Source organism: Meleagris gallopavo, chromosome 5, assembly GCF_905368555.1.
Source record: "Meleagris gallopavo chromosome 5, MGAL_WU_HG_1.1, whole genome shotgun sequence".
Lineage (NCBI taxonomy): Eukaryota > Metazoa > Chordata > Aves > Galliformes > Phasianidae > Meleagris > Meleagris gallopavo.
The window spans coordinates 12,917,449-12,944,860 of NC_139408.1; the positions used below are offsets into that span (position 1 = coordinate 12,917,449).

General features: G+C 37.2%; 1 protein-coding gene across 7 annotated transcripts in view; it reads right to left on the minus strand.

Moving 5' to 3' along the window:
- KCNQ1 (potassium voltage-gated channel subfamily Q member 1) overlaps window positions 1–27,412 on the minus strand; it is a 332,148-nt gene that overhangs the window by 226,154 nt on the left and 78,582 nt on the right. For 3 of the 7 annotated variants that reach the window (XM_085224288.1, XM_085224290.1, XM_085224294.1), the window contains exons 3-13: window positions 23,146–23,272; window positions 21,896–21,975; window positions 21,381–21,476; window positions 20,585–20,725; window positions 12,302–12,412; window positions 9,823–9,918; window positions 7,064–7,186; window positions 5,929–6,070; window positions 4,827–4,853; window positions 2,936–3,001; window positions 262–382 (exon numbers count right to left, since the gene is read on the minus strand). In XM_085224288.1, the coding sequence (XP_085080414.1) occupies window positions 262–382; window positions 2,936–3,001; window positions 4,827–4,853; window positions 5,929–6,070; window positions 7,064–7,186; window positions 9,823–9,918; window positions 12,302–12,412; window positions 20,585–20,725; window positions 21,381–21,476; window positions 21,896–21,975; window positions 23,146–23,272 (1,130 nt within the window). The remainder of the gene's footprint in view (window positions 1–261; window positions 383–2,935; window positions 3,002–4,826; window positions 4,854–5,928; window positions 6,071–7,063; window positions 7,187–9,822; window positions 9,919–12,301; window positions 12,413–20,584; window positions 20,726–21,380; window positions 21,477–21,895; window positions 21,976–23,145; window positions 23,273–27,412) is intronic. The other 4 variants (XM_085224289.1, XM_085224291.1, XM_085224292.1 and 1 more) reach the window with 2 other exon arrangements.

Below are 27,412 nucleotides of genomic sequence, written 5' to 3' on the forward strand. Positions count from 1 at the left end.
AAAATCTTAAGGCTATCAACCACCAGCTGCCCATGGACACTAGCTAAAAACTAAAACCTTGTGTCAAAGCCAAGCGAACTTTTCTTTAGGTCAACAAGAAGATTTACTGGCACTCAGAAAAGTATACACCAACTTCAAGGTAAAAGAGTTTGACGCAAATATCTGAGATAGCCCTATCAGCTCCGTATTTCAGCTCCTCCCACCTGGATTGGCTTCTCTTGTCTAAGTCAACTAATGCACAATTCAATGGCCTTGACTTACTGTGAGATGTGAGTTATTGGGGTTAACAGCGTTTCACCCTCCAGGTCAAGCTCATCGGCAAAACTGTTGGTCCTGATGAAGGGTCCTGTGTTCACATCTAAAAAGGTCGGGCTTTTTTTCACTGTGAGAAAATATGCAGATAACGGTTATAGCAACAGCATACAGCTTCTTCTAAAAATGACTTACTGCTTGGATTTCTAAAATACCGTGCATTTTTACAGAATATTGTATATTTTAACAGAATATTATAACCAGAAGTTACTACAAAGATGTGCATACAGCTCGAAGTTCATGAAAAGTAGAACTCTTTCATTTGAAGCATTTCAACTTCTGCTCAAGTCTTAAAGCTAATTCTTCTTTTTCTGTTGGTTATACTCCTCATACACTAGAATTTAAAGTATCATAGCACATTATAAAAGTCAGTATATGATAATCAGTCATACCATGCACCACTGTCTGCTCTATAGCAGTAGTGCATGAACACCTGAATGACAAGATCAGTTCCTCTATGTCATTTCCACTTCAAGTACTTCTTTTAATTTATAAAATCATCTCATGGTGCGTAATTACTGTGACTAAGACCAAGAAACCAGGTCTAGATCCCCAAAGGAGCATTTTATCAGCATTTTCATGATAAGACAGCTTCTCTCACACACTGTCTGAGCCAGTTTATAGATTCCCAATCCCTCCCTCACTTCAGGGGAAGGACACCTCATCTATCAACCCATACACGAGTCAAGTGTCAAGACGCACAGTTCATCACAAGGAGCGCTACAGTGGAAAGGCCATTTCAGATAGTGGATGTTCTGGGAGACAGAATTGCTTTTATAACCAAAATGTTCATGCATCCAAAAATTAGGTAGAGTTGTACAGATTTCATTTCTAAACTAAATTCTCCTTTTAAACTAATTTCTCCTAAATTCTGCCAGTTTCAGAACCCCAAGTGCATTTTTGAGTTTGTCAGAGAAGCTACAGAATTTCTGTATGCATAAAATACTACTGTATTTACACTTGAGTGCAAACAAATTGCATAAAGAATCAGAACCAGTAAGCAAGTTTCTGTAGATATTCACTAACACACCCATTTTAATTCAGTAACTACCCTCATCTGGAACAGGAAGCCAATATTTACCTATTAACTGACTGAGAATATTGAGATGAGAAGCTCCTTAATAAAAGGCAAGTAGAGTCTCTCTCTCTTTATTTTAAAAATTTCTAAGATGGTCATAACCAAGATCATGTTCTGTTCTAGTGACTAATGCAGTTCTCTACTTTTTATTCTCTCATTCATATATATAATCTTGCTGCTTCAAACATAAAGGAGGAACCACTTCAAAACACCTCCATGCAATCTGCTTGTGAGGAGGGGGCAAGGGAAGAGCATGGCGTTCACAAAGGGTTCCCTTCCACACATTCTGTTGAAGTAACTCTCCTTCAGAGCACCAGGGAGCTAACTGCCCCATGTACAGCTTTATCATTGCTGACTTGCTCACTGTAAGAGCTGAAAAGCCAGGAAGAAGACCGATGCCAGAAATTACAATCTCTCTCATGACTTACACATCTACACAGGAAAAGTACGCTGCTGGCCCTCAGGGACTGGACCACAGAGTGTTTTTTTTCAATTGATCATTAGGCATTTTAGTGGGATGAGGCAGCTTGTTACTTAGTCAGGTCAACAGCCTGCAAAAGTTAATTTTCTAGTGATTGATTGAAAAAACGTCTGTGTTAAGGCTTCAAGGCAAACGTTTTGCCCAAGCTGAACAAAAGATTTCTAAACTGATAAAAAGTCAGAATTTCTTAACCCTCATCCATAAGCAAACATTACTGAGAATTGCCAAAAGGGTAAAGCTGAAGACAAGAAACAGAAGTTTGTCGTGATCTCTGCCACTCTGGTACAGAGGCCAGCAATTAGATTCCTGAACACCTAATAGAAATGATATAAAAAGAAATCCATACCCATTGGACTCTGAATGGCTGTTTCTCAAACACACACACAAAAAAAGGCTTTAAAAAGAAAAATTCAATGGATGATGAGTGAAAAGAAACAGTAAACAGATACAGCAAGGGATATTTACCAGAATTCAGGGGTCCCCAAAATTTATTATCTTTGTATTTGATGGATAGCAGTAGAAAGTATGACTATTCAACTGATAACGCTGGGCCAAGAGCTACTTTCAAATGGTGAAGAATACACTCCCCCTACCATGAGAACTCCCACTCTAAAACAGGAGGTCCAAACTTCTTAATCAGTGACTATAATCACAATCACTCACAAGAAATTACTGATGAGTTTTCTACATTACTAACACAATTTTGTATGCCCTATGACATTCATGGAGCTTCTTTTCTGGTAGTGGGATGTTTTTATGCGAAAAAACAGCTTCCAATTCCTCTTCTGCAAGGACAATCAAAAATTGAAAACACTTTTAAGCATGGAAAAGTTAAGTTTTAATTAATGCATTTAGAAAAATAACGCTGGCTAGTATTTATTTCAACATTTGCAGTTCACAATCCAAAAAACTTTCCAAGCTTAAAATTCTAATAAGAAGCCTATGCTTTCTTAAAAAATCTGCACTATAATTTTCTGTGCCACAACACACAATTCCAGACAGAACACTGCAAGATTTTAGTAATTAACAAAGGTGATGGAGCAATGAAATATTATGAGATTTACCTGGAGAGGAAGGGGCGCTGGAAGATTGCTGGTCTGTGGAAAAGGATGGCCAGGAACGCTGACAATCTGAGTTATAGTAAAGATACACATAAAACAGAGATAGGAGGGGTGGGGGGAAGAAAGAAAAAAGTTCCAGACAGACAGCCGAGGAGATGCAGACGTACCTAAGATGCAGCATGACATCTTTAAAAATAAATAATACTGGGAAATAGAGTCTGGGAAACTCTTCCAGTTTGCATTGCATATTAGCAGAATATTAAACGACCACTAGGGGAGGCATTGTGCCTCTTCAAAAATTCTTTGGCACAGTATTCCTCCCTAGAAGCCAGTCCTATCTTGAAAAATGTCATCTATATGTTTGCCTGCTCCTTCCTGACTTCATGGCTCCCTCAAGTGTTTCCCTTCCAAAGAGTACAACCTTGTACTACTCTTGGTCTGGTTCTACAATATAGCTGCCACTGATGTTAGAAGCAACATGGTACATTGCATTAAAAATGCCAGTTATGACAGCCAGCTTCAACCATTTAAGCTGAGTGCCTGCCTCAATTTGGATTTCCTGGGGAAAATTTTCAGACAGATGAGTAGTCAGTACTGAGAAAGACTCAGCAAAACAAAACATTCATGCTTTATTTCTTTTAAATAATCATAATAGTGCTTTTTTTTTTAACTCTTTAGAACAAAACAAACAAAATCCAACAAATTTTGCAAGCTGGCATGCTCCAGCCAAAACTCTTCAGTCCTTGCTGAACCAAGGATGCCAGAAGAAAGAATGTAATCTTACAAATTGAGTTTCTCCTCAATTTCTTTGAGTGCCTGTGAGAACGGTTTCAAGTGAACTCTCAGGTCCATGAGTTTACTCTTTTGGCTACGAAATTTAAGCTGTGATTGCTGGCAAAACTCCTCTGATGCTTCTTACTTATAGAGAGCAGGTGATTTCATGGCTCTTGCTCCTCTCCTGAGATTCCCATGATCAGCCCCAAAAGATATGCACTTCTTGGAAATGGGCAAACCAAGACCATGGGGAGTGAGGGACATAAAGTTTACTTTTTGCTCTTTTACTACCCCTACTACACTTATGTTGCATGTGGATTCAGAGGAGAAATTGAGCTCTGTAATTTCAGATGTTTTAGTCAAAATCCAAGGATCACTGCAATTGAATAATGAAATCTCTAATGCCTTTGGTGGCTGCAGTACAGGAAACCTACAGGTGGCTCACAGCACTCTTACTAAATCACAGGTTTGGCTTTTTTTTTTTTTTTTTTTTTTTTGGTCTGTATCTAGCTCTAATCCTAAGTCTTTGAGGAACACTCAAGCATTAAGAAAATGCCCAAACAAGTATATTAGAAACATCAGAGGGTTCCATGGCTGCTTAAGTGATCACAGAATCCAGACAAACAGTAAAATAAAGTATTTAATTTATGGGTCCCCATCTGTTCACAAATATCTACAGAGCATTTTTACAGGAACAGATGCATTTACTTCAGGGAGCCCAATTTCAGAGGTCAAATCTGGAAATTCTTCTCACGTCCCAATCTATTTGTTTAGAAATTCTTGGTTATCTGAGCACATAACTTAATTGCTAGATGAAGTTTGAGTTATATTATATCATCTTTTGTCTATTGTTTATCCATACACTATCCATTTTTCTCAATTATGAAGAAACAACAAGGATAGTCTATTTATATACAAATATTTATAAGTGCTTTCTTCTTTGTAATGAAATTGTCTGTGCAATTACAAATGTGAGAATGTAGATTTTGGTCTGTCTAGATCTCCTCGGCTGTACAAGATTTCTTAGAAACTATACAGCACTAGACACACAAAAAGCACTGCAATCAATGTTACTTCATCATAAGTTTGCATGCTACAGATAAAATTTTCCTCCACTTACCAAGCAATTTTAACATTCCTGTTTGTCCTGTATACTTGTAACAGTTTAGAGAGAGTAGAACACAGATAAAAAAGGAAAAAGTTAAGTGTCAGAAGAAATTAGAGAAAATCCATTTGTTGAAAGCTATGCAGCTGATTTTTGAAGTGGCAGAAGCTGGCTGCCTGCAAATTGAGCTTTAGAAACTCAGTGGTAAAAGGTAGGACTTTTCAAAACAAAGCATTTGTATAGTTGTTTCATTGATTGTACCGAAAATAGGTATCTATGCTCAGAGTGAGTTTACAAATTGAACTTAGTATTTGCCCACCTTTTAACAGCTTTATCATCTCTACTGCCAGATGCAAATTATAGCCATTCTGTAATAGGAGCTAAGAAAGAATGAAAAAGCACAGAAAGAAGGTTGCAGCACGTGAAATGTTACAGAAACATATGATCAAGTACACAGAAGGTGAGACTTTTTGTCTGAATTAAAATTGGTGCTGTGTCAAAATTTGAGCAGACAGATGAAAACTCAAGCACCGGTTCCTGAAGTATTAATTATGAGGTGGTCACCAAACATGGCCCTTTCTTCTTTTTCCTCACACTGTACCTTTTTGCACAGTGACAGTTAATATAGATGCATAAACATTTATCCTCAGCACTTCTGCTTTCAAAATTTGATTCACAGCCGGCTCCACTGACCAGATGGTAGGAGCAGACAATGCTTTCACATAGCAGACTATGCTCTAAGCTGCCAAGATACGTCAAACCTTTTTGATTGAGGTACCAGCATGATAGTAACATGTCTTGAGTAAATTACACATGGAAAAGCTAGCAGCTGATATCTCTAATCAATTGAAGAACTGGGGACTGCAAGCGCCTCAGAGAGGGTAGCTCTTCCAGCAGGCAGAAGCGACAAAGAATCTTAGTTTGTCTACAACAGAATATATTCATTACAGGGACAGCTGAACCTTAACCAGACAAGCCAGCAAAGTCAAAAAGCAAAATTCTCTTACTTTAGTAATAAGGACAAGAACTAGTTCTGTCCTTTCTCTTCTACACATTAACGAGTGCCTACGCATAAATCATTAACAGAAGACAATGCATTCTACAACAAATTGCTTACCAGAATTTTCATATGTATCAAAACAGAAATCAGGTTTCTTGTCATCCGTCACATGGTCATAAGTGATGTGTGGAACTGTTAACATCTTATCTGGAGAAGAAGGCCCGTTGTCCTTGTCTAGCTTAAATTTCTTCTTTTTAACCTAAAAATGCACATACATTAAATTACCAAAGCAAGCCACATTAAATCAGCTCTTCATTGTCTACAATAATAACAAAGTCCCTAATGAGCTATAACCACATAAAAGAGTACATAACCAATTCTACTTTCATCACTCTATACTGTGAATTTCTTAATAAGATTGCATCCCCCCAAACTGGCTAATCCCTAGAATTCCATACATCATCATTAGCAAACCCCTTGCCTGCAATAATAATTGGCTAACTCTGCAACAGTTTATATAAATGAAACTTTCTAGAATATCTTTACCATTTTAATGGATACAATAAATCATACCTTCAGCAGAGAGCAAATGGATAGAGTGCTATTGAATTCAGATGAATCTATGATAATATGAGAAATTTTTGTAAAACATCCTCTCCTTCCCAGTGCATGATTACCACACATCCAAAAGAGAGAATGAAGTATTACATAATGTAAAGATACACATTGTAAAGAGTTTTTCTTGCTGTATCTTAAAAGAATAAACAAACATTCTAAGCTACGGAATAAAACATAGCATACATAGGCCCAAGATGTATTAGAAAACCATAAAATCAATAGCTGAGTGAAGCATCAGGATGTGGGTTACTCTTTTGTTTCTGTGTTTTAAAGTAGTTATAAGTTACAGTTTTGGAAATATATATTTTCTGGGTTTTTTTCTTTGCACATACTTTTGCAAACAACATTAAGTAATGGATTGACATGCCTTAGGTAGATCATTATCGTTCTTTTCCAAACTCATAAATGCAATAAAAAATAATTCAAGCTTGGTAACTGAAGCAAATTAAGTTGCAGTTTAAAATGTTTGTATACTGAAAACCACAAAACTGATTAGTAAACAAAATTTTGAAACCTAGTAAAACTCTGTATAGCAAAAAAAAAAAAAAAACAATTAGCCATTGGAGTGTAAAAATATTCGATCCAATTAAAAACATCTGAAATTTCTATATAAAGAAATGTTAGTTAATGATACCATCACTGATTTCTTTGGTTTTGGACTGGGTGACAGCAAATGATAATTTCTGGCAGGTCTTCGAATATATATTTTCCATGTTGAAGAGTCTGGGTTTTCTGCTGCATAGCATCTCCAGGCGGTCTAGAGAAAAAGTTGTGGCAATGGAACAATCAATGCAATGGGATTTCTCGTAACCCATACTACACAGTAACTTCTAAGTCAGCGCATAAGAAATCTATAAGCACACTGTAGTTTCTCCCATGAAAGCACTAACTCAGAACGGTTCAGAATCCTTAATCAGTAAACAAAAAACACTTAGTTTGAGTTGGGCAAAATAGAAAGTAAGACCAATGTTTTCAAGTACTACTTGTACTTGCATTAGCAGCAAATAATAAAAGAGAATCTAGACAGGCCTCCGGAGACTGGAGCTGAATTTCTTGTTCTGCCCCAGTTTCCCTCTGTAATTTTGAAACTCTGAATGCCTTGCCTATTGCATCCCATGTTTCAGGCCCCTAAAGAGAAAAAAAGTAAAAAAATCATTCTTCCACAAGAGTACTGTCAGGAAAAGAAGAAATTGTGATATGGTCAGTAAGGCTATATTCTTACAAGGAAGTGATGATACGGAGCACATGATGAAACAGCACAATTATTTAAGCAGAAGCCAAAAAACAAAAGCAACCTTCCACCTCCCCCAACAACCAATGATTAAAGTACTAAGTTCAAAGAGCAAAGGAGGAAAAGCAGGGCTAGGAAATGAGACCAGAGACAAAGCACTGCTGCATTTTCTCTTAAAATGTAAATATGTGATCAAAGATGATTAAGAATTAGTCTCCAGATTAAAAAGGTAGATCCTCACTTCTACGCTACATATATATATAAGACATTCACATACACTCAAGCAGGAAAAGGCAGAATACATAAGATGAAAGAAATAAAGCAATGCAGAATGATAGAGAAAAAGCAGACAGCATTTGGAAACTAAAGGATCAAACAATCATATAATTCCCACAACAGTTAATAGGATACTGGAAGAAACAAGTGGATTCTAAAAGAAAGCAAGAAGGAACACAAGAAAAAGAATTGCTAATTTCAGCTGTTGCCCTCTCCTGAACTTATTTCACAAACTTACTGGTTTCAGAGTAATTGCTTTGTAAATCAGATGCAGAGAACTTACTCAATTGGGCTTCTACATATCCACAACTACTAGCAAATATTAATAATGAGTACTCATAACAAGTAATCAACAACTCACTGTCTTTCCTCCACTCTTTAATATTTCAGATGAAGCCAAGTATGACATTCTAGACATGCAGTCTCGGACATCAAAATAATTTGAGGCTGATTTCCAGAAGAATCAGTGGGAACACTAATCACAGAATCACAGAATCACAGAATTGTAGGGGTTGGAAGGGACCTCTAGAGATCATCGAGACCAACCCCCCTGCCAAAGCAGGTTCCCTACACCAGGTCGCACAGGTAGGCGTCCAGGCGAGACTTGAATATCTCCAGAGAAGGAGATTCCACAACCTCCCTGGGCAGCCTGTTCCAGTGCTCCGTCACCCTCACCGTGAAGAAGTTCTTACGCACATTCGTGCGAAACTTCCTATGCTGCAGCTTATGTCTGTTTCCCCTCATCCTGTCTCCACGTACCACTGAAAAGAGACTGGCCTCACCACTATGGCCGCCACACCTCAGATATTTATAAACCTGGATCAGGTCCCCTCTCAGTCTTCTTTTCTCAAGGCTGAACAGACCCAGTTCACTTAGCCTTTCTTCATAGGGGAGATGCTCCAGGCCCTTCACCATCTTTGTGGCCCTCCGCTGTAAGTACCCATTCTTTGCAAAACTGTACCTTTCTCTGACCATGTAATCCAAACAAAACACAGCAAGTCTGAAGACTTTTGGTTAATCTCTGGCTAATACCAGAGCTCTAAATTTAAAACTTTTTCACATTAACTCTGGGACTGTTTAGTTTCAAGCATAAACTTTACAGTTAGCTACTGTTTCCATAAAGAGCCTGACCTGGAAATCCACATTCACTCATGAAGGTGGAGAAATAAGTCATACGAGAAGGCAAAAATGATACAACATAGGAGTACATCTACATTTCTTTTGAATTTGATTACATACTTCTATAGCTACACACAGAAACTGAGTGAGGGGGAAACAAAGAGGAAAAAATACTGCCTAGAATCAACACTAATACTTCTTGTGTGTTGAATGCCAGCTTCGCACAGAACTGCAACCATACTTTTAATAGATGGCATTAAATTTTCTGCCTCTATGAAATCCTTCGGAAAAAAATTGACTTTGCAGAATCTCACATTTCCATCTCCAAATTAATTCTCTGAAAGCTGAGATTTTTAAGAATTGATTTGTATAAAGAAAAATGAAATATATCTGACATTTGTTTCTACGAGGAACAATATTGTTTTAAAACGTGATTTTACATGAAGCCTCCTCTCTATTTTTTACTACTGTAAACACAGCATTTCATAACTTTCTCCACAGTTAAACTGTTCAGTAGCCACAGGATAGCCTTCAGTTTCTACTTTAAACTGCTAAAGCAAAGAATTTGACCTGATTTGGGAGTGAAGTTTCCTGCTCATTAGTTGGAAACACCACTGTAAACACAAAAGTTGTTTAAGAGACTTGTATCTCTAAGTCTTATGCAATTTTCTACATGAATTAGGCCACGGAACATTGCCAAGTTTTGAAAAAAGTACATGGAGAAAATGGAGAAAAATGATGATACGTGAAATGCAAGAGCTTTGTACCTGTATGAGAGAGGCAGCAGCTGGAATTTGACGGTTGAAATGCTTCTGTCTTTGTTTCTGCTGTACCTTCAGGGCAAAGCCTGAACCAAGGATTCCCTTTGGGAACAAAGAAAACATGCAACTAATTTTTTGTTTTAATATATTTTTAAAAGGACGAAAGAAAGCATACAAGCTTGCCAAATTATGTTATTAATAAACTCCCATTCAGCACCATAAAACTCCAATAATTACTTAGAGGAAATGACTTAATATTGTTTTTAGACTCAGTTAATATTACTTGTTGAAACAAACTATGAATTCTCTCCTGCCCTGATTCAAAACCTGTTTAAGTCCGCTGAGTTCAAACACTAAAAAGCAAGCAGAAGTGGTAATTCATACCCTCCAAAAGCCTCATAAAATGCTTGTGCAGGACAATGACAGAATAGGGAAAAATATAAACCTGATGTGCTTAACTTCATTTTTATTATTAATAAAGCTTTGGCATGGTAAGATTCAGATCACAAGAAAGCCTTTTTAACTGTAGTATAGCAACTCCTTCATTTATACATTATCCTATGCAGGGATGGAAAGACAAGAAAAAGGAAAAGGAACATTAAAATTAGTCAGGACTAAGGTGAATTTAACTTGAGGCCATCTCAAGCATTTTCAGGATAAGCAGCACGGCACTGGAAGCAGCTTCCAAACATAGTTTAAAGTCCATAATTAAGTATAAGGCAAGTCACTAATGTGGTCATGTGCATAGCTACAGTGATATTTAACAAAGATTCTACTACCAGACAGATAAAAATACTGAAATCTTCCATAAATCAGCTTATATAACTGCACCTACTCAAAAAAGCATAATCTGCTTTCTGCAGTCAAGGAATCAGGGCAGCCAGTGATCTTGGCTCAATCTGTAAGAACTGTATTAATCACTCAGTGCTTTGAAAGAAACAGGAAAGACCTTTCCTATTACAATCATTGAGCCAAGATCAAAGACTTAATGATGATCAAACATCCCATGTTTGGAAAATGCAGGATCACTGCTAGACCCAGAACTCACACCAGTTTCATTTAGCCACAGCAATTATTTTTGTCTGGGATCTTAGACAGTTCCTCTCATTTAAAAAGGAAGAAAGGCAGTGTGCAACAGTTACCAATAGAGCTTCAAATCCTAAGTTTTCATTTATGGCCAACTCACAGAAATTGTTCAACTCAATAATAGAATCTCAGTGATAAAGGTGGTGCTGGGGTGTTCTTTCATTTCTACAGGTAAACAGAAAAGCACTACTGTGAACGTGGGGCTGGTATACATGTATTTATATGACATCTTGCTGTCTTTCAAGTCCAAGAAGAAAAACAGCCAAAAAAGCAGATTTTCACATTTCTCTTGCAGGTCATTTCATTTACTAAGTCTCTCTTCTAATTAAGGTACAAACGTGAAAGCAAAAAGTTAAGGGGAGAATATATCTTGAAGACAAACTGATGTTGGAGAGTTTAAAAATCTATACTTACTTTAAAAGTACTCAACCAAAAATGACTACTTTTAAATAGCCACTTTAGTTTTAACAGCTGCTGTTAAATATTGTGAAGAATTTTTGTGGATGTATTGGTATAAAAATATTGTTATTATCCATCACAAGCTTATTCCCACCACTTCCCTGCCACAATCATACTATGCTAATACAGCTGAAAAACTTGCTTGAAAACTTGAAAAATAAAGCTGGCAAGATTTTGACAGTAGGAGATATTCTATTCAGATCCAGATTTTTTTTTCATCCAATTCACATCCAATTTCACAGACCTTTTGACAGCACAGTTCAGGCCGCACAAACATTTTAAAAGGACCATTTACAAGTACTGCTAAATTTTTGAAAGCAATACCCTTACTGACTCTTTGCACTGAACAATTTTGGGTTTCCAAACCACAATCTAGGTTTTGCTGATCTTGAATTTACTTTTGGTACTCGGGTACCCCATATCTTGTTAGAAAGTACTAATCTGTCTTCAGCGCAAAGAGCCAATATATCTTTAAAATCTCATCCCTAAATCACTTTTGAACATGAAACTTTGGCCATAGTCATACATTAACTTGGCAAGCAGATGCATTAGCTGCCAGCATCACTGCACCTGACTGCTTACTGCTGCCTCTGCCAGCAACACCATTTCTGTAGCTCTGCCAGAGGAAGAGTGTGCATAAGAACCCTCCAGTTTACCTTGGACTTAATCAGTAGAATAAACTACAAGTAAATGACTTAAAAAGTCAAAACATTAAGTCACGAAGTCCAGAAGTAAACAACATGAGAAGTACTTTCTTTGCACTTCCTAGATGGGCAGAAAAGGTATTTTGAATTACACATCCCTTTCTCAAATGCACAGAAAACCCAATTTTGCAAACAATAAGAACTCTGTGTTTGGTTTTAGATTCTGTAGTTTAAGGAGTTATTAACAAAAAGCTTTCTCTGACAATGAATGGATCAACAACAAAAAAATAACCTACCGCAGGTAGTGCAAAAAATGAAATTGCGAACACTGAAAAACAAGAAGCAATGGTCTTCCCAATCCAAGTCTGAGGTACTTTATCCCCATAGCCAATAGTTGTAACTGTCACCTGTGAGGAAAAATACATAGAGCTTTACAGAAAGTTTTAACCCGTCAGTTTTGGTTGGCTTTTCTTTATTTCATTTTCATTAATTTATTTTAAAGAAACATTAGTTGCACTCCTAACTCTCCCAGTGACAATCTGTGTGCCATTAAGAAGGCAGCTCCCTGCTCTCGGTCTGCTTCCTCATCCATAATAGAATGAAGGAGGTACAGGAAATTGAATTACAATAAAATACGTGTTTAAAATCTTGTAAAGCAAAACCATTAATGTAAGTCTTCGTGGCTTAGTCAACTTTACAGTATACGAGTTTCTGGGATGTGGGCTGCCTGCCCGTACCAAACCCTTCTCTTAGAGGGAGGCTGCCAGCAGTTCTGAATTGCTGATTTTCTTTATGGGCAGGAGAAGTTTGCTGAGAGAATTTCAGGGCTGTTGCAAAGAAAGACTATATATATGTACACACACTGTAACTATGGAATACAAATGGGGTCAGACATGAAGTATTCTAGAGAATAATGTTGGCATAAACAGCAAGAGAAGCAGAAAAATTTCCGTACAGCAACAGATCCTTAAAACAGACTAATGAATCATAAACTCAGTCAGAACATCGAGAGCAAGAACAGATAATTTAATGCACACACACAGGAAACATCTGTTGAGTTTGGGTTCTACTGAAGTAAAGATTACCACCATGGTGATGTAGCATAACAAGCCTTAATAAGTCATTACTTACAGGAGTTCAAGGAAAGAATGGATTTGTTTGAAGCAGAAGGGATAAATTTGGCATCTGAGAGCAATTTAAATTCACCTATGTCACAAGCTATTCCTGAATTTGGAAATTAAAGAGATTTTTTTTATCTGTGGCTTTGAAGAAGGTTAACCAAACCAGAACACGTGAAACACATGAAGCTCTCAAGCAGCTGAAGCACGCCTCAGCTGCTGGCTTTTCCCTCTAGAGCATGAGCTTCAGCTGCACAGGCCACAAAAGACGTCAGTCCCAGACAGCAATACCCACACACCATCCCTCCTATGCCTTGCAGCCATTCCCAGTTCACCTGTCTGCTTCACCGCACACTCCCTAGCAACTGCAGAAACGCAGGCAGCATCTCCAGAGGAGGAAGGAAGAGAAGGGAAGGGCAGATTTATAGAAGTGAGATATTTCTTAATGGCGTGAAGGAATGGAGACCTTGGGAAATAGATGGTTGCGACAGGTGGTTCAGAAGGGCTGCCTGAACATCTGTCACATTAATAGCCATCCATTCCTATTAAAAGATGAGACAGACAGCAGAGGGAAACACTATATATTTATGTTCCCACCTGAGTTGTACCTGAAAAACACCTGAAGCAAGCCATTGACTCTCACTACCCACCTTCCAAGCAATTTATCATTCTGTGTCTGCCAAATGCATGACGAAGGGACAGCTGTGGCTACTTGAAATGATGACGATACAAGTTTGTTGCAAGTCACAGATTAAAATGAAATAATGTTCTGGATAAGTTCTTAAACCGTGGCTTATTTCCAAACTTTGTTCCCATCCAATACAAGGATTAGTAAGGTAAGACCATTCCACAAATACCTTAGTCTGTATTCTTGATATTGTTGAAATACCTTAATTCAAAGCCTTTGAAGAAACTGAAGTGATTATTTTATCCTGTAAACCCATATGAGAGGTTCCATTTAAAAGGAAATTCTAAATTTTAATCACAATTTTTCTGCTCACAAAACGTTGTCTTACAAAAACAAGTGAATTCTGGAAGATGTGATGGCCTCCAGCACCATCTTACATCAAAGATTATGAGATAAGCTGTTTTGTGCCTCAGTTTTGAAAAACTTTATACAATCATATCACTGAAAAGTAGTATCAGATATTGTACATTACAATCTTAATGGCTTGTTTAAATACATACGTTAACTAGAAATGTGAAAATAAATAGATGCACAGGAAAAACTCATACAAATCTAAAAGGTATCTGTCGTTCCCTCCCTCCACTACCAACCCCATCCATTCCCTCTACACAAAGGATCAATGATAAATAATATAATACACATAAAAGCATGTTTGGTATATATATTTAAAAAAAAAGTTTGGTAATAAATAACTTGCAAATTACAACATGTGTTTAAGTTAACATTTTCCTCTATTCTCATAACTAACCCATTTACAAATGTATTGTATTCCAAAATTACATTTTCTTTTTCACCAAAATATATGTTGTTGAAAGCTTTTATGCCAAGTTTCCGCCCTAAGTGATCTTTTTTAGTTAGATTTAAGCCCCCTAAAGAGTACAATACTAATTTTAGAATTGTAAAATAGGATCATAATAATGGAAATATTGACTCAACTTCTACTGTAGCATACTAAATACACGGGTATAATAAAACTAAATTGATACAAGAGCTCACACATTAAATTCTCATTGCAAAGCAGTATGGAAAACTAATTGTTTTAATTAAAGAAAAATCGTATTTATCCACTGACTATTTCAGAACTTTGATCTGATGCACATCATAGGCTTTGGCGCTATGATTAATCTTGTCTTTATTATACATGCATGAATAGTCTAATAGAGGAAATGCGAAGCAAAAAAAAATCTGACAACAGCAAAAAACAGTGATCTCACAGTGTTCACTAGCTCTGAATAAAGATTTTAATCAAGGCTGTCTGGGTAGAATGAGAACAAACTAAGCAGGTGCGCAAAGTTGCTCTTGTGATGAAATACTGAATGCCTTGTGCTGATGTAGGTAGTTCAGCAGCTATAGAATACAAGAATGTATGACTCAGAGGCAATAAAAGAGGAGATATCACAGGTCTGGGTTAGCAAACAAAGTAGATTTTGTTCACTGAAGCAAACAAGGGAATGCCATCTTTAGTAATTAAGTAACAAAGTAATTAAGGTAGTCTCCAAATTTGTAGCACTGAAACCTCAAAATGAATTGCACTGGGTTTTTGTGTTGCTTTTTTTTTGTATATCAAATAACATATAGAATTTTCTGACCACCTAAGTACTCATCCTGCTTAAATCAAGCAATATAAGAACATCCAGAGATACACCAGAGACACTGACTGTTTCCTTGACTTCTTTGCAAAACTGAAGCATAGTGTAAACTGCTAATAGGTTTAAATGCTCTTCTGTAAAGAAAACGCTAGAAGCTTTTCTACTGCCTGATGTCTTACTTAGTCAACTGCATTTCTGCCTGTCCAATATAAAGTACAATCTTTCCCAGCTCTTAAAATTCATGCATTAAGTGTAAACAGATCAGATACTTATGCTTACTTTGTTATGAAGTATGCAGTCTGTATAAAGCTAAAGAAAAATAGAAAAACCCAATGGTAACAGATCTTCAGTGCTGCCCAGCCATCACTCACAGGTCCTAGTCTAATACCACCTCCAGATGTCACTTTCAGCTCTAGCTAGAATGTAATGGCCACTTCCAGCATCCTAATTAAATGGTTGTTCAAACTAACCATCTCCACTTGAGAAATACCACTGAGAAAAAGTCCTAAAATAAACAAAAAACTGGTAAATATTAAAAGTTAATTGAGCTCACCTAAAATTTGAAAATTTGCTCCTGTGTGCCAAAAAACAAAAACACAAATAAAGGGGGGGGGGGGGGGGAGGTGAAAATGGACAGACGGACACTATAGCAGCTTTACCCAGCTTAGTAACAACACAAGATGCAAGGGGGCTTTCTGGTAGCTATTTCTAGTTTATGGCTAGGTCAAGTCAGCCAGAGTATATCATTTCATTTCTACTACTTCTTGGAAATGCAATTCAATTTGAAAATTAATTAGCGTTCCCCTACAGTTTCTATAGGGAGGTTCTGGAGCAGAACCTGGAAAAGTTTCTGATGAAAACTGACACTCTTGCAGGTTCCTATTCGTTTCCAAAATATGGGAGTCCAACTTCATTTTTTTGTTCCTCTGTTTCATGGTCTCATTTTATTCATCTCCATTCTTTCATCAGCCAGCTCCTGCAGTACACACACCTGCAACACAGTGCACTACAAAGGCCATTGGATCCCATTTTCAGTGTTTAGCCTCACAAACAAAAGCTGTTTTCAGTAGCTCTTGTAAAATAAGCTGTTCACTCCCTGACTGTAGTTCTCAAGGAGAACAAGATGTAGGACAAACGTACTGCACAAAACCAAAGAGAACTGTGCATTATTAGTGAAGGCACGGGCAAACAGTCAGTTTATCTGAACTAGAGTTTTGTTCAGCACTACCAAAATACAAAAGTAACTAAATTAAGAAAATTGTCTGGCATGAAGTCTTAAAACCTCCTATCAATATCATCATCTGTGTACCAAACTCTCTAAAGAACGTAATAACAGATAGCACAAAAGATTTGTGATGATTTTTACTTGGAGTTAACTGACAATTTTAGACCTGAGCGCAGTAGTTAACATATACACAAGTAACAAAACTCACAGGTGACCCAGCAACTTTGTGCCCTCATCTGATAACTCACTGTGAGTTGTTTAGGTTTTTTTAAAGAGCAATACGGCTCTTTTTCTTTGGGACACTGCAGGCTACATTGCCTTGTGCCAGTCCTTCTCTGCTACCTCATCAGATGAATGGGAAAAAGCAGTAGGTCTGCTGGCCACTAGCAGTCAGCATGCAGAGTCAACCGGCAGCTCTGCCTGTAAGATCTGCTCTCACTAGTGCTCCAGCGCTGATCTTGATTATACAGAGTTCTCTAATCTATAGTAAAAGGCTTTCTGTTGTCCAGACCTTGTGCAAGGTATCATTTCTGCACAGAAAGTGTCAGAAAATAAGGCAGCAAAATGAAATGGGCCATGATTTTGAAAGTGCTGGGGAAAGTTATGACCATATGCAGATAGTCTGACTGCAAGTTCTGAGCTGCTTCTGAAAATTCTGCAGCATTTTCCTTCTGCTCTGTACCAGTACTACTACTACTACACCTCACAAAACACAGTCATTGTAATTAAAAAGTATTATTTAGGTGCAAGAAGAAAAAAAATAATGCTTAACTATATACAAAATAGCCAAATATCTTAGGAGGGAACTCTGAAAACCTTACAAGAACTATCCCTACAAGGATAGTTCTAGTCATGAGATAGGAAAATGAAGTGAAATTAATTAGGCTTTGCTAAGCAGGAACACTGTTTTGCTTAGAAGTAAACTTATCAGTGTTTGTTGAATTCGGTCCTTACTGAGAAAGCACATATTTCAAAATTAAAGGAATAGGAAACTTTTAACTAAAGCTGCTATTTGCAGACAATTCCTCAATCCAATCCAAAGGAATGGGCATAGTGTAATATTCATGCATGGCTATATTCAGTAATTGCTTCTGGGAAATAGTGCTCATGATTAAAGAGACTGCTAGCACAATCCACATAATGGTTTTCCTGAAGGATGTTTGTTCAGATGTGAAGGCTGGAAATTGTGTATCAATCAGTGGATATCAAAAGGAGAGCTCCCCATCCATCTGCCTGAGGCGTGACTAATTTTAATACTTAAAGGGAAGAAAAAAAAAGAAAAAAAAAGAAAAAACAACCTAAGAACGGCAACAAAACAAACAACAGAAACAACAGGACAATAACAGTTCCTGATGAAGATCTTCTTTGAGAGACTTGATAAGAACATCTTGCTGGTTTGGTTATTTTGGTGTTTTAATTCTTGTTTTTATCACCTTTCTTTAGGTCTTAGTGACTGTGTATCTTGTCATACAGAACAATGTAACCAGATTACTTTGAATACTTGCCCTATGTAGACGAGAGATGGATCATGTTATTTATGTTTTATTAACAAATAACAACTTTGTCTTTTACAAGGCATACAAGACAGGCTGCCATCAGCAGAATTATTTATACAATACACTCTGCATTCAAAAGCAGCAGTAATACAGGAATAGTCTTTATTCCATATGACAAGGTAACCACAGTTTTCTCCAAGAAGCCTACAAGCTAGCCAATGACTACAGCCTGGAGTACTGAAGGAAATTCAAATAAAGTCCAGGATGCCATTTTGCATATGGAAATGGAACAACAATATAGATTTAAAAATAACAACAATGACAATGAAGAACATTTAATTAAGAGTTATGCACCCTATGGGTATGCCTATAGTCAGCTAAGCAAAGCAATATAAAAGTACCCAGTTCCAGATGGAGTTTAGTTGTGGTTACATAGACCTTTTAAATTACCTACTTTATGCTATGCTGCATGTTCTATTACCGTCACCCAAAGAACTACTTTAGCAGCATAGATATACACTGAGCTAATTAAAAGAAAAGCACTATGCTGTAGATTTTGAAACGATTGAAACGATGGGTGCGTGAAAACAGCATCAAGTCCTGTTCTTTTAGATGTATTGTCTGCTACAAAAGCCAAGTAAGTCCTAGGACACTTTTTGAGCGGTGAGATCAGCTGCGTGCCAGAGAGATCATATAACTGTGGTGGTCTTTGAGATAGGAATTGCAAATTACTTTTTGCATATCCAGTCCAAAACAGATGGAGATAGGTTTTCAGTGAGCAGAATTCGAGCCATTCTGAAAATTCTGCCTAAAACATAACTGAAACTTTTAAGAATTAACAGTTCAAGAGTTGTTTGTTGTTTTGTTTTAAATAATTTGAGACCCTCAGCAGGAAGCATCCATCAGATATTTAGCCAAGTTTGTAGGTTCTTTTTAAAATTTAATTTAAAAAGAAAAAACAAACAGCTAAAAATCAACCAATCAAACAAAAAGAAACAACAATCAAAAACAGATAGACCTGAACTCATTTCAGTTATGTTTTGCTAAATCCTTCCGACATCTGCATTTAGAGCAGAACAAGGACACTAAATTCTATTTCTTATATTAAGCAAGTTGCATTAGAGACTCACTGAATATGGTAACACAGCCCAAATGATATCCTGAAATAAATTATAACAGGAAGATAATGTGACCATAATTAAATCTGTTGATTAAACAAGTTTACTGTAATGAAAAAGAATAAATAACTGGCATATGTATTAATTGACAGTAATTCCTTGAAAAGAAAGTATCCTGACAGATCTCATTACCTCTTTGGAAAGAAAGCTTTACTGTATTTCTAGAAAGCCAATCTCATCTGTCACGTATTCAATTTTTAATGCTAAGGCCAATGACAGCATGTGTTTTTAAATGCAGCCACATCTGCCATTGTTTATTACTGATTCATGTGAGCCCTGTACTGTAAAATAAAAATACCGTGATGATATGAAAGCATTGAAGAAGCTCCCTGCCAGAAAGCCACTTCCTTGCACTACACAGCAAGTTTTCTGGTGCTAGAGGGAGCTTTCTATCATGGCAAACACAGAGAAAAGAATTCATCAGCAGATCTTAGTAGTAACCTACACAGAATACATTGGATTCATATAAGGCTATACGTAGATCCTTCCTTCCTGAAATGGAGTGTAGTAGTGTTTGTAGAGAGAAGACAATATGAGCGTGCACACGGAGAAGTTTATAAAAAACTATTTCTCAAGAAGATTCTGTTAGTGAAATTGAGGTATGAAGGCTGCTCCATACATAATCATTGATTCATAAAGTGGCTTAAGTTGGAAGAAAGATCATCTAGTTCCAGCTCTAGTTTCAACTCCCTTCCTTTGAACTCTAGTAGGAAAAGGAAAGGAAAACAATTACAAAATGAAAATCCCAGAACATAGCAGCCAACATAATATTTGCATATCATGGGAGAAAAGGAGGGAATTGTTACTAGCAGAAACAACAGAATTAAAATAAGCTGCCAAATCAGTATGTACGCACAAAAAATGACAACTGTCACTACTAGCCATTGCAGCAGAGATTTATGAGCAAAACTGAAGACTCAACAACAACAACAAAAAGAGGAAAACACCAACCCTGACTTAGCAAGCCTTACTGTATTAGAAGGTTGAATCCTACCATAAGATATGCAGCAAATAAATTACTATAACAGATGGGAAGACAGCATATAGAAATAAGAGTAGATTTTTCTATACCTTGTATACATAACTTGATCACTTTGGATCACAGAAGACTAGAAACACCAAATAAAACCACAGATCTTCTATAGTATTTTCTTGGTTTCACTCATGAAACCAGAAAGTTTATTGCAGCAATAAGAGGCCACATCGAAGCGCTGCTCTCTCTCCATGTCTGCTTGAACTACGTTTCATACTTGAGCCTGCTAACATGTAAAATTGCCATACTTACTACTCCCCACCATAGGGCATCTGCATAGCTGCCAAATTCTGTTTCTCCAGAATCATTTACAGCATCTTTTTCAGCCAGGTACACAAAATAAGAGGAAAAAATCAGGCCCAGAAATCCAATATAGAGTGTAGTTATCAGTTCCTGCAAACAGAATCAAAATAACATTGATTCAGTACTGTTAAAACATTTAAGTTACACATTGCTGGTGTTTTCTAAAAGAGAACTAGTTCAGAAAAATGCAGTTTCAGCATGTAATAAGCACTGACACCAACTGTTGGCTGTGCAATTTAAAAAGCATCCACTGTGCTCAACGATGAAAGAATTTACTGAGTATCTAATGACCCAGCCCAGCGTGCACTGTCTGAATGTTAGAAATAACCACATGTTCCTCACGTGCAAATGTGACAAATTAAATTTTTGGTCACCCAAAATTTGGATTGTTAAATTTTTCAAATGCTGCTACTACACTCAAAACAACTTTGTGACTCAGATATATAGTTTACAGAAACATTCACATTCTGTCTTAGAAGTCTCATTCTCTGTGGTTAAGTCCACATATGCCACCAAAAGTTTTCCAAAGTGTAAGTGAATATTTTTAATATTTTACATACTTTTTTGTCCCTTGAACAGGATAGAACAACTGCAGTTGGATAAAATAAACGACTGCCTGTCTCTACATTGAATATATTTAACATCAGGATGTCTGCATAGACACTGTTCTGAATGTAGGAACTTAAATTACTATTAAACAAATGGCATCCATTATTTTGCCATTCCTTGGAGTACACAAACTTACTTGTCTGTGTATGAAGACAACTGATCCCAGCAGCCTCCATGTGCCACCCTGACGGTCAACATGCAGCATCCGCAAAATCTGCAGGAAACGGATGCCCTAGAACAAAAGTTTTAAATGAATGAAGAGGCCAAATATACAAGAGAAGAAAAAGAGGTTGAGAGAGGAAGTCTGTGTCTTCCAAAGGACCGTTTTAAAAGAGATGCACAGTATTTCATGGTAGACTTCAAAGTTTGTCGCTTTGAGGAGAGGGTGTGCATGCCTAGATGTTCACTCCTACCCCAAACAGACATAAGTTCATCGCTAGAGCAAGAAAATTACAACCAGAAAACCGATTAAAAATGTTATTCTCACTACACTTCATGACATTACTGTTTCACACCCATATGTGAATGGTGATCTGCTCTGTTCCTCTGTGAATGTCAGAGGAGTGACTGCTTTTCACCCTTCTGGGAGGTAAACAAAAAAGCCACCTAACTCAAACAGACAGCATTATTTTCTTCTATTGCATACAATTACCTGATAGCTGAGGTTGCAAAGACTTGACCTTTAGAGCCCACACACAGAACTATCATGGAAGCGACAACTACAATTAAATCTGAAAAACAGAAGTTAGTTGAAAAAAAAAATGAGTTGGAGACAACCATTGTCCATAATGCTTCCACAAGGCCGTTACTAGAACCAATGTCAGTTTTAATTGGAACAGTGACCCCAAGTGAAGGCTATTAGTTTTATCTCAAGAGATCTCTGCTGTAGCAGATTTTATAGCTGCAGTCACATCCGAGAGGCAGTCTCACATATATATAAAGTAAGTTGAAAGTACATATTACATATGCATACACACAGAGAAGTTAAACTAAGCAACTTTATGATTGTAACAGTATCCACAAAGTTTTGTAATTTGCATTTGAAAAGCTTGCAAATTGTTTATGAAACAATTCTGGTATATTCTGGTCAACGACAAATAGCATTTCTGAGTAGTGGAAAGAACTGCCAGAAAAACAAGCTATATTATGCTTCTATAACAATTCTCCTCTCCAAAACTTGTTCTGTTTAATCTATTTATATTTTAAGTGCTTCAGAGCAACTGTCTTTATATAGCTCTCTCATGAGTGAAGATTGCTTCTGGGTTATTACATTTCTCTCAGTGAAATTAAAGACAGGACAACCATTCTATAAAAAGTATGAGTTATAACATGTAAAGAGAATGCTAGTGCAATTTCTATGAACACTGAAGTCAGTCAGGATATCAACTACAATGGTGTCCAGATCCAAATGCACTGCTGAGAATCAGTTTTTAATTGGTACACGAAATAATTGCGGTGTATCTATTGTGCTTCACCAGGCAGTCTGTGCCTCAATTAGAGTGCAAAGTAACTCATATTAAAATACTCAGAGGGCTTTCAGGGAAGAAAAAAATAAAGGGGATTTCAGCATCTTTAAAAGAAAAGAAGTTGCAGCAATACTAAGTGTTTGGATCCCAAGGTTGCAGGAGACAGGACTATGGGTGAGACTTATTTCTGGCAAAGCTTCAGATCACTTGTGAAAAGAAAACACACTGCTTTTCTGGAAAAACAAGCCAAGCTACATTTGTTTTCAAAAGAGTGCCGTGGATTTCTGAAAGGAAATTCAGATCTACGATAATACTAATGACAAGAGCTTTCTCTTTAACTTGGCTTCCATTTCCACTGAAATTTATCTTTTCAGAACTTTGAAGTACAACCGTTACTTGGTGTTTACATCAACTTTGCAAGCTGAGCATACTCACCGATGATTGAAATAGGCTTCCTAGCAAAACGAAGCCTTCCCCATATTCCAACGTATTTACTGCGACATCCTGCTGACCATAACCGAACCACGTATTCTGTTCCAAAGAATACCACTAATACAATTTCCTAAAAGAAACAGAAGATGGACAACTAGGTTAATTTTATACTGTCTTTCCAATTTTTTTTTTTTTTTCCTCCAGTACCTATTAGGAAATGCTAAAATAAAATGTAAGATTTGGAAGGTTAAAACAAAAAACAAAAACAAAGTATTCAAAAACTATTTAAGGTAACAGAAAAACTGGCAAACAAAAATTAAAGATTGAGAGCAAATGTAAATACTTTAATACTTTAATTATATACAGTTTGGCTCGCCTACGTGTGCAAGAACTGAAAACCATTCCATACAACTCACTTGGTCTCTCTAATTCAAACAAAAGGTTTCCTAACCAAGCCAAAGAAAACAAACAGAGTCCATACTCAGAAGATGAGTGTTCTTCTAGTGAATTTCATTTCAGGAAGAGGTGTGCTTCACATCCCACTGACCATACCAACCACACGTTTATTTATACTTTTTCAATCTTCTTTTAATCTTACATGGATGAAAGTAACTTTTCTAGTACCCGCTACTGACATGTCAATACCCAGGTGTGCTGAAAACACTGTAAGACATCAGGCACTCTTTCTTGTCAACAGCAAGAAACGGGAGTCTGGTCTTGAAGTGCTGTGGGTACTGAGCCACGTGTTAACCACAGACTAAACTTCCAGCTTTGGAAATCTGTACAAAGCCATAAATTTCAAAGACATCTGACATTTCTGTTGGTACACAAAGGTACCATTTTGTCATATTTGGAACTTGGTGTGCAGATAAATCTTGCTTTTCTAGAGACTGGTTGAGTGTGGCACATTCAATATAGATACCTCAAATACCAAGGAAAGGCAGTACTTCCTTATTGGGTAACTTAACTAATAACAGGTCACATTCTCTATCACAGTCAACAGCAGAGACTGCTAACTGGAATGGTAACAGTGGCTTGTTGCTGAAAATACAGTACGTGGCATACAGAAAAACTAAAGCAGATTTGTTACTACAGCTCTGTAGGACAACACAGATAATGAACTCCTTATTACAGAGAGCAATTTAATATGAAAAAAGAAGATGAAATGCTGCTGAACATTTTACCCAGCCTCTGCCATTTTTGCAGTGTTTGCTGCTGTTTTTCATGAAATCAAATTAGCAAATGCGACTCAAAGTGGTAGCTATGATGTTCTAAGTCAACTAAAATACTCAAGATGCAACCTTAACCCAGACAACCAATGAAAGTCACATCATCAGCTTCAAAGATGGACAGGACGTTGCCCTGAACAGTCAGTAAAATAGAAGCCTAGAAGCAGTAAGAAGAGGGGAAGAAATTGTTATGCATTAATACACTTCATGATATTATTTGTGTGGCTTCAAAATTCCAGTTTTCTGACGGCATAAAGTGCTCATCTCGGAGCACTTCAGTGTTGAAATTCCTCTTCCAAAAAGCTAGGAGAATGCCAGGGCTCTTCTCCTCAGTTATGAAAATCCTATCATGCCTGCATGATGTCAAGGTGCAGCAGAAGAACATCACAGTTGGTTATATTGTATTCCAATTACATTTTCAACATCTAATGAAATTGTTCACATTGTTGGCTGTAATGAATACAAAGCTCAGACCCTTTGACTCAGCCAAGAATCTCTTGTACAGCTTGCTGCTGAAAGGATCCATCAGAACCCTTCACTTATCTTTAACCAATTTGGAGTATTATTAAATCTTTATTCCAATAAAATAAAGCCATATTTAAAGTCATAAATCTAAAGAAACAGTCTCTGTAGCAGACTATTTAAGGAAAGATTGTGTCTTATGATAGAATCTTCAAATGAAACAAAATTCTCCCGGTCCAGTTTCACTTCAAGTCATTGAAGAACCTGCACCAAATGACAAAATTAATAGTGCTGTTTTCTGTGAAGTTCCATTACGGCAAAACAAACTAACAGAGGCTATCTTTGCTGATCAGGTGACTGCATTCATTTCCAGGACACTTTCAATAGACTCTAATATTCAAGAACATTTCAGTCTGCAGAAAACGAATGCGTCTTCTTTCATCAGTACTAAGAAAGAAAATCCCTCAACAAAAGACAATAGCAACTGAGCAAAGAGCAAAAACTGCCCTTCATTCAAAATAATTAATTGGAGGAAGGGAAGTATGGCCTCACATCATATGCATTAGCCATTAGCACAGACAATACTCTTCAGATAACCCTGAAAAGCAGGTTACAAAAAAGAAAAGAAAAACAAAACCAAGAAATTTAGTAGGAAAAGACAAAAAAAGACAAACCCACAGGAAAGATTATGTTTTAGCACAATAAAACAGTCCACGCTCAGCCAGAAACCACGGGCTTGTCAGGATTGCAGTACCGTTTTGATAGCAAGAAGGTAAAAATTGAAAGCCTGGATTGTGCTTTAAAGAAGTGTGTATTCTCTGCGTAGGAAATTTGCATCGGAGCTGTGTGCGTATGTTTTTTAAGGCCCCTCCATGCTTCGTTGGCTAACAGGAACATTGGCAAGTATGCAAATGTGGGCTGTTCCAAAGACAATGCAACAGACATGCAGTCAATGGTTACTGTCATCCAGTTCTTTGCATGACACGCAGACAAGCTTAGAGAACATTGATTGTTCTATAGACTCCAGTGACTGGAGGGAACGACCAGTCGGCTTACACCAAGACACATTTTTCACTCCTGACGTTTTGATAAAGGCTTATTGACCTAAATGAGACCCGAGTTATTCAGGGAACATCAGGGGTGAAAGTGCACAAGCTGTTCTTCATGGTCATGCACAAAACCTCCAGGTATCCATTAGCAACTGGCAAATTCCCCCTCCCCTGCCCGTGGCTGTGTGACAGACAAAAGTGTTTTTAATACCTTGCATTGCATAAGTCTAATAAGTAATCCCTCAGGGGCAGAGAAGCCCGATGAATTTCTTGTCAGTACACATTTATATTAGTGGCCAGAAACTTGCAGACAACAAAGAAAAAACAGATTAGAAAATTATGCTTTACTGAATTACCAAATAGGAAAGTGCTAAATTTACTGACTACTAAATAGGAAAGCACATCCTATTTTTTCCATATAGCAGATTAACATGAAATGTAACATCAACTTGAAGGATGGCAACCTGATCCTTAGTTCATTTATGCAGCTGGTAATTAGGGTTAATCAATTTACTGGGATAGTTACGCTGCATAGAGCAGTAGAGTCTCACACCTGTGTGTCTCAGAAAATCTGAGTCACACTACAGATGAATACGGGCCACTGTTTCTCAGACGCTTTCTCCTGCATGCCCATTTAACACATAGCTACCATCTGCACCATAAAAATGTTCTGGTGCATCTCACAACCTGCCAGACTGAAACACCACCTCAGGAAGATTCAGAATGAAAATGATACAGGGAAATGAAGAATAAAGCACTGAGCCGGCAAAGAGAATGTAAAGAAAGAGTGAAATAAGAAACAGAGCAACAGTCAGCACAAGGGAAAAATTAAAATGCAAAAGAAACTGCAGGACACAGGTGGAGATGAAGATTAAAGCTCAGCAAAGGAGTTATCTTGCTTAAACTTACATGTGCAATGAGAACTGCACTGTGCAGTGACACACAACCCTTTGCAGCTTAATTCTGATCTCCTTTCTACAGGGTGAAAGCAAAAACATCTAACTGAGATTAAAAAAAATTATACTAATATGACAAAATGAGCTCTCCAAGAGATGGAAGTCATGTACCTTCACGCTGTGAACTCATAGAAGCCCTCTTGCATAAGAGACTTTTTTTTTTTTTTCTCTGTTATTAATTTATATGTAGCTCACTCACTATTGCCATCCCTCTGCTCAGCCATGACTGTACAGCCACATCATCCCAACACAGGCAAATACCCATTAATCCTGGAAAGGGAGGAAGAGCAGATGAATATGAGATATTCATGCAGACATCTGTTTCTGAAGAACTCTGTCAGTGAAAATAACTCTGCATCTGTGAGCAAATGACCATATATAAATTCACACCGCTTTTAACTACGAGGAACAGTCCTCATATAGGACAAGCAGTCAGGACTGGTGTAACAAGCTTCAAGTCTTTTCATATTTCTGTGTGAATTTGGCCCAGGTGGCCAAATACCAGGTATCAGACCAAAACGCTTCTCCTAATGGCCAGTGAAGGAATTTGAGTTCTCCCTGGTGCCTTGGGACA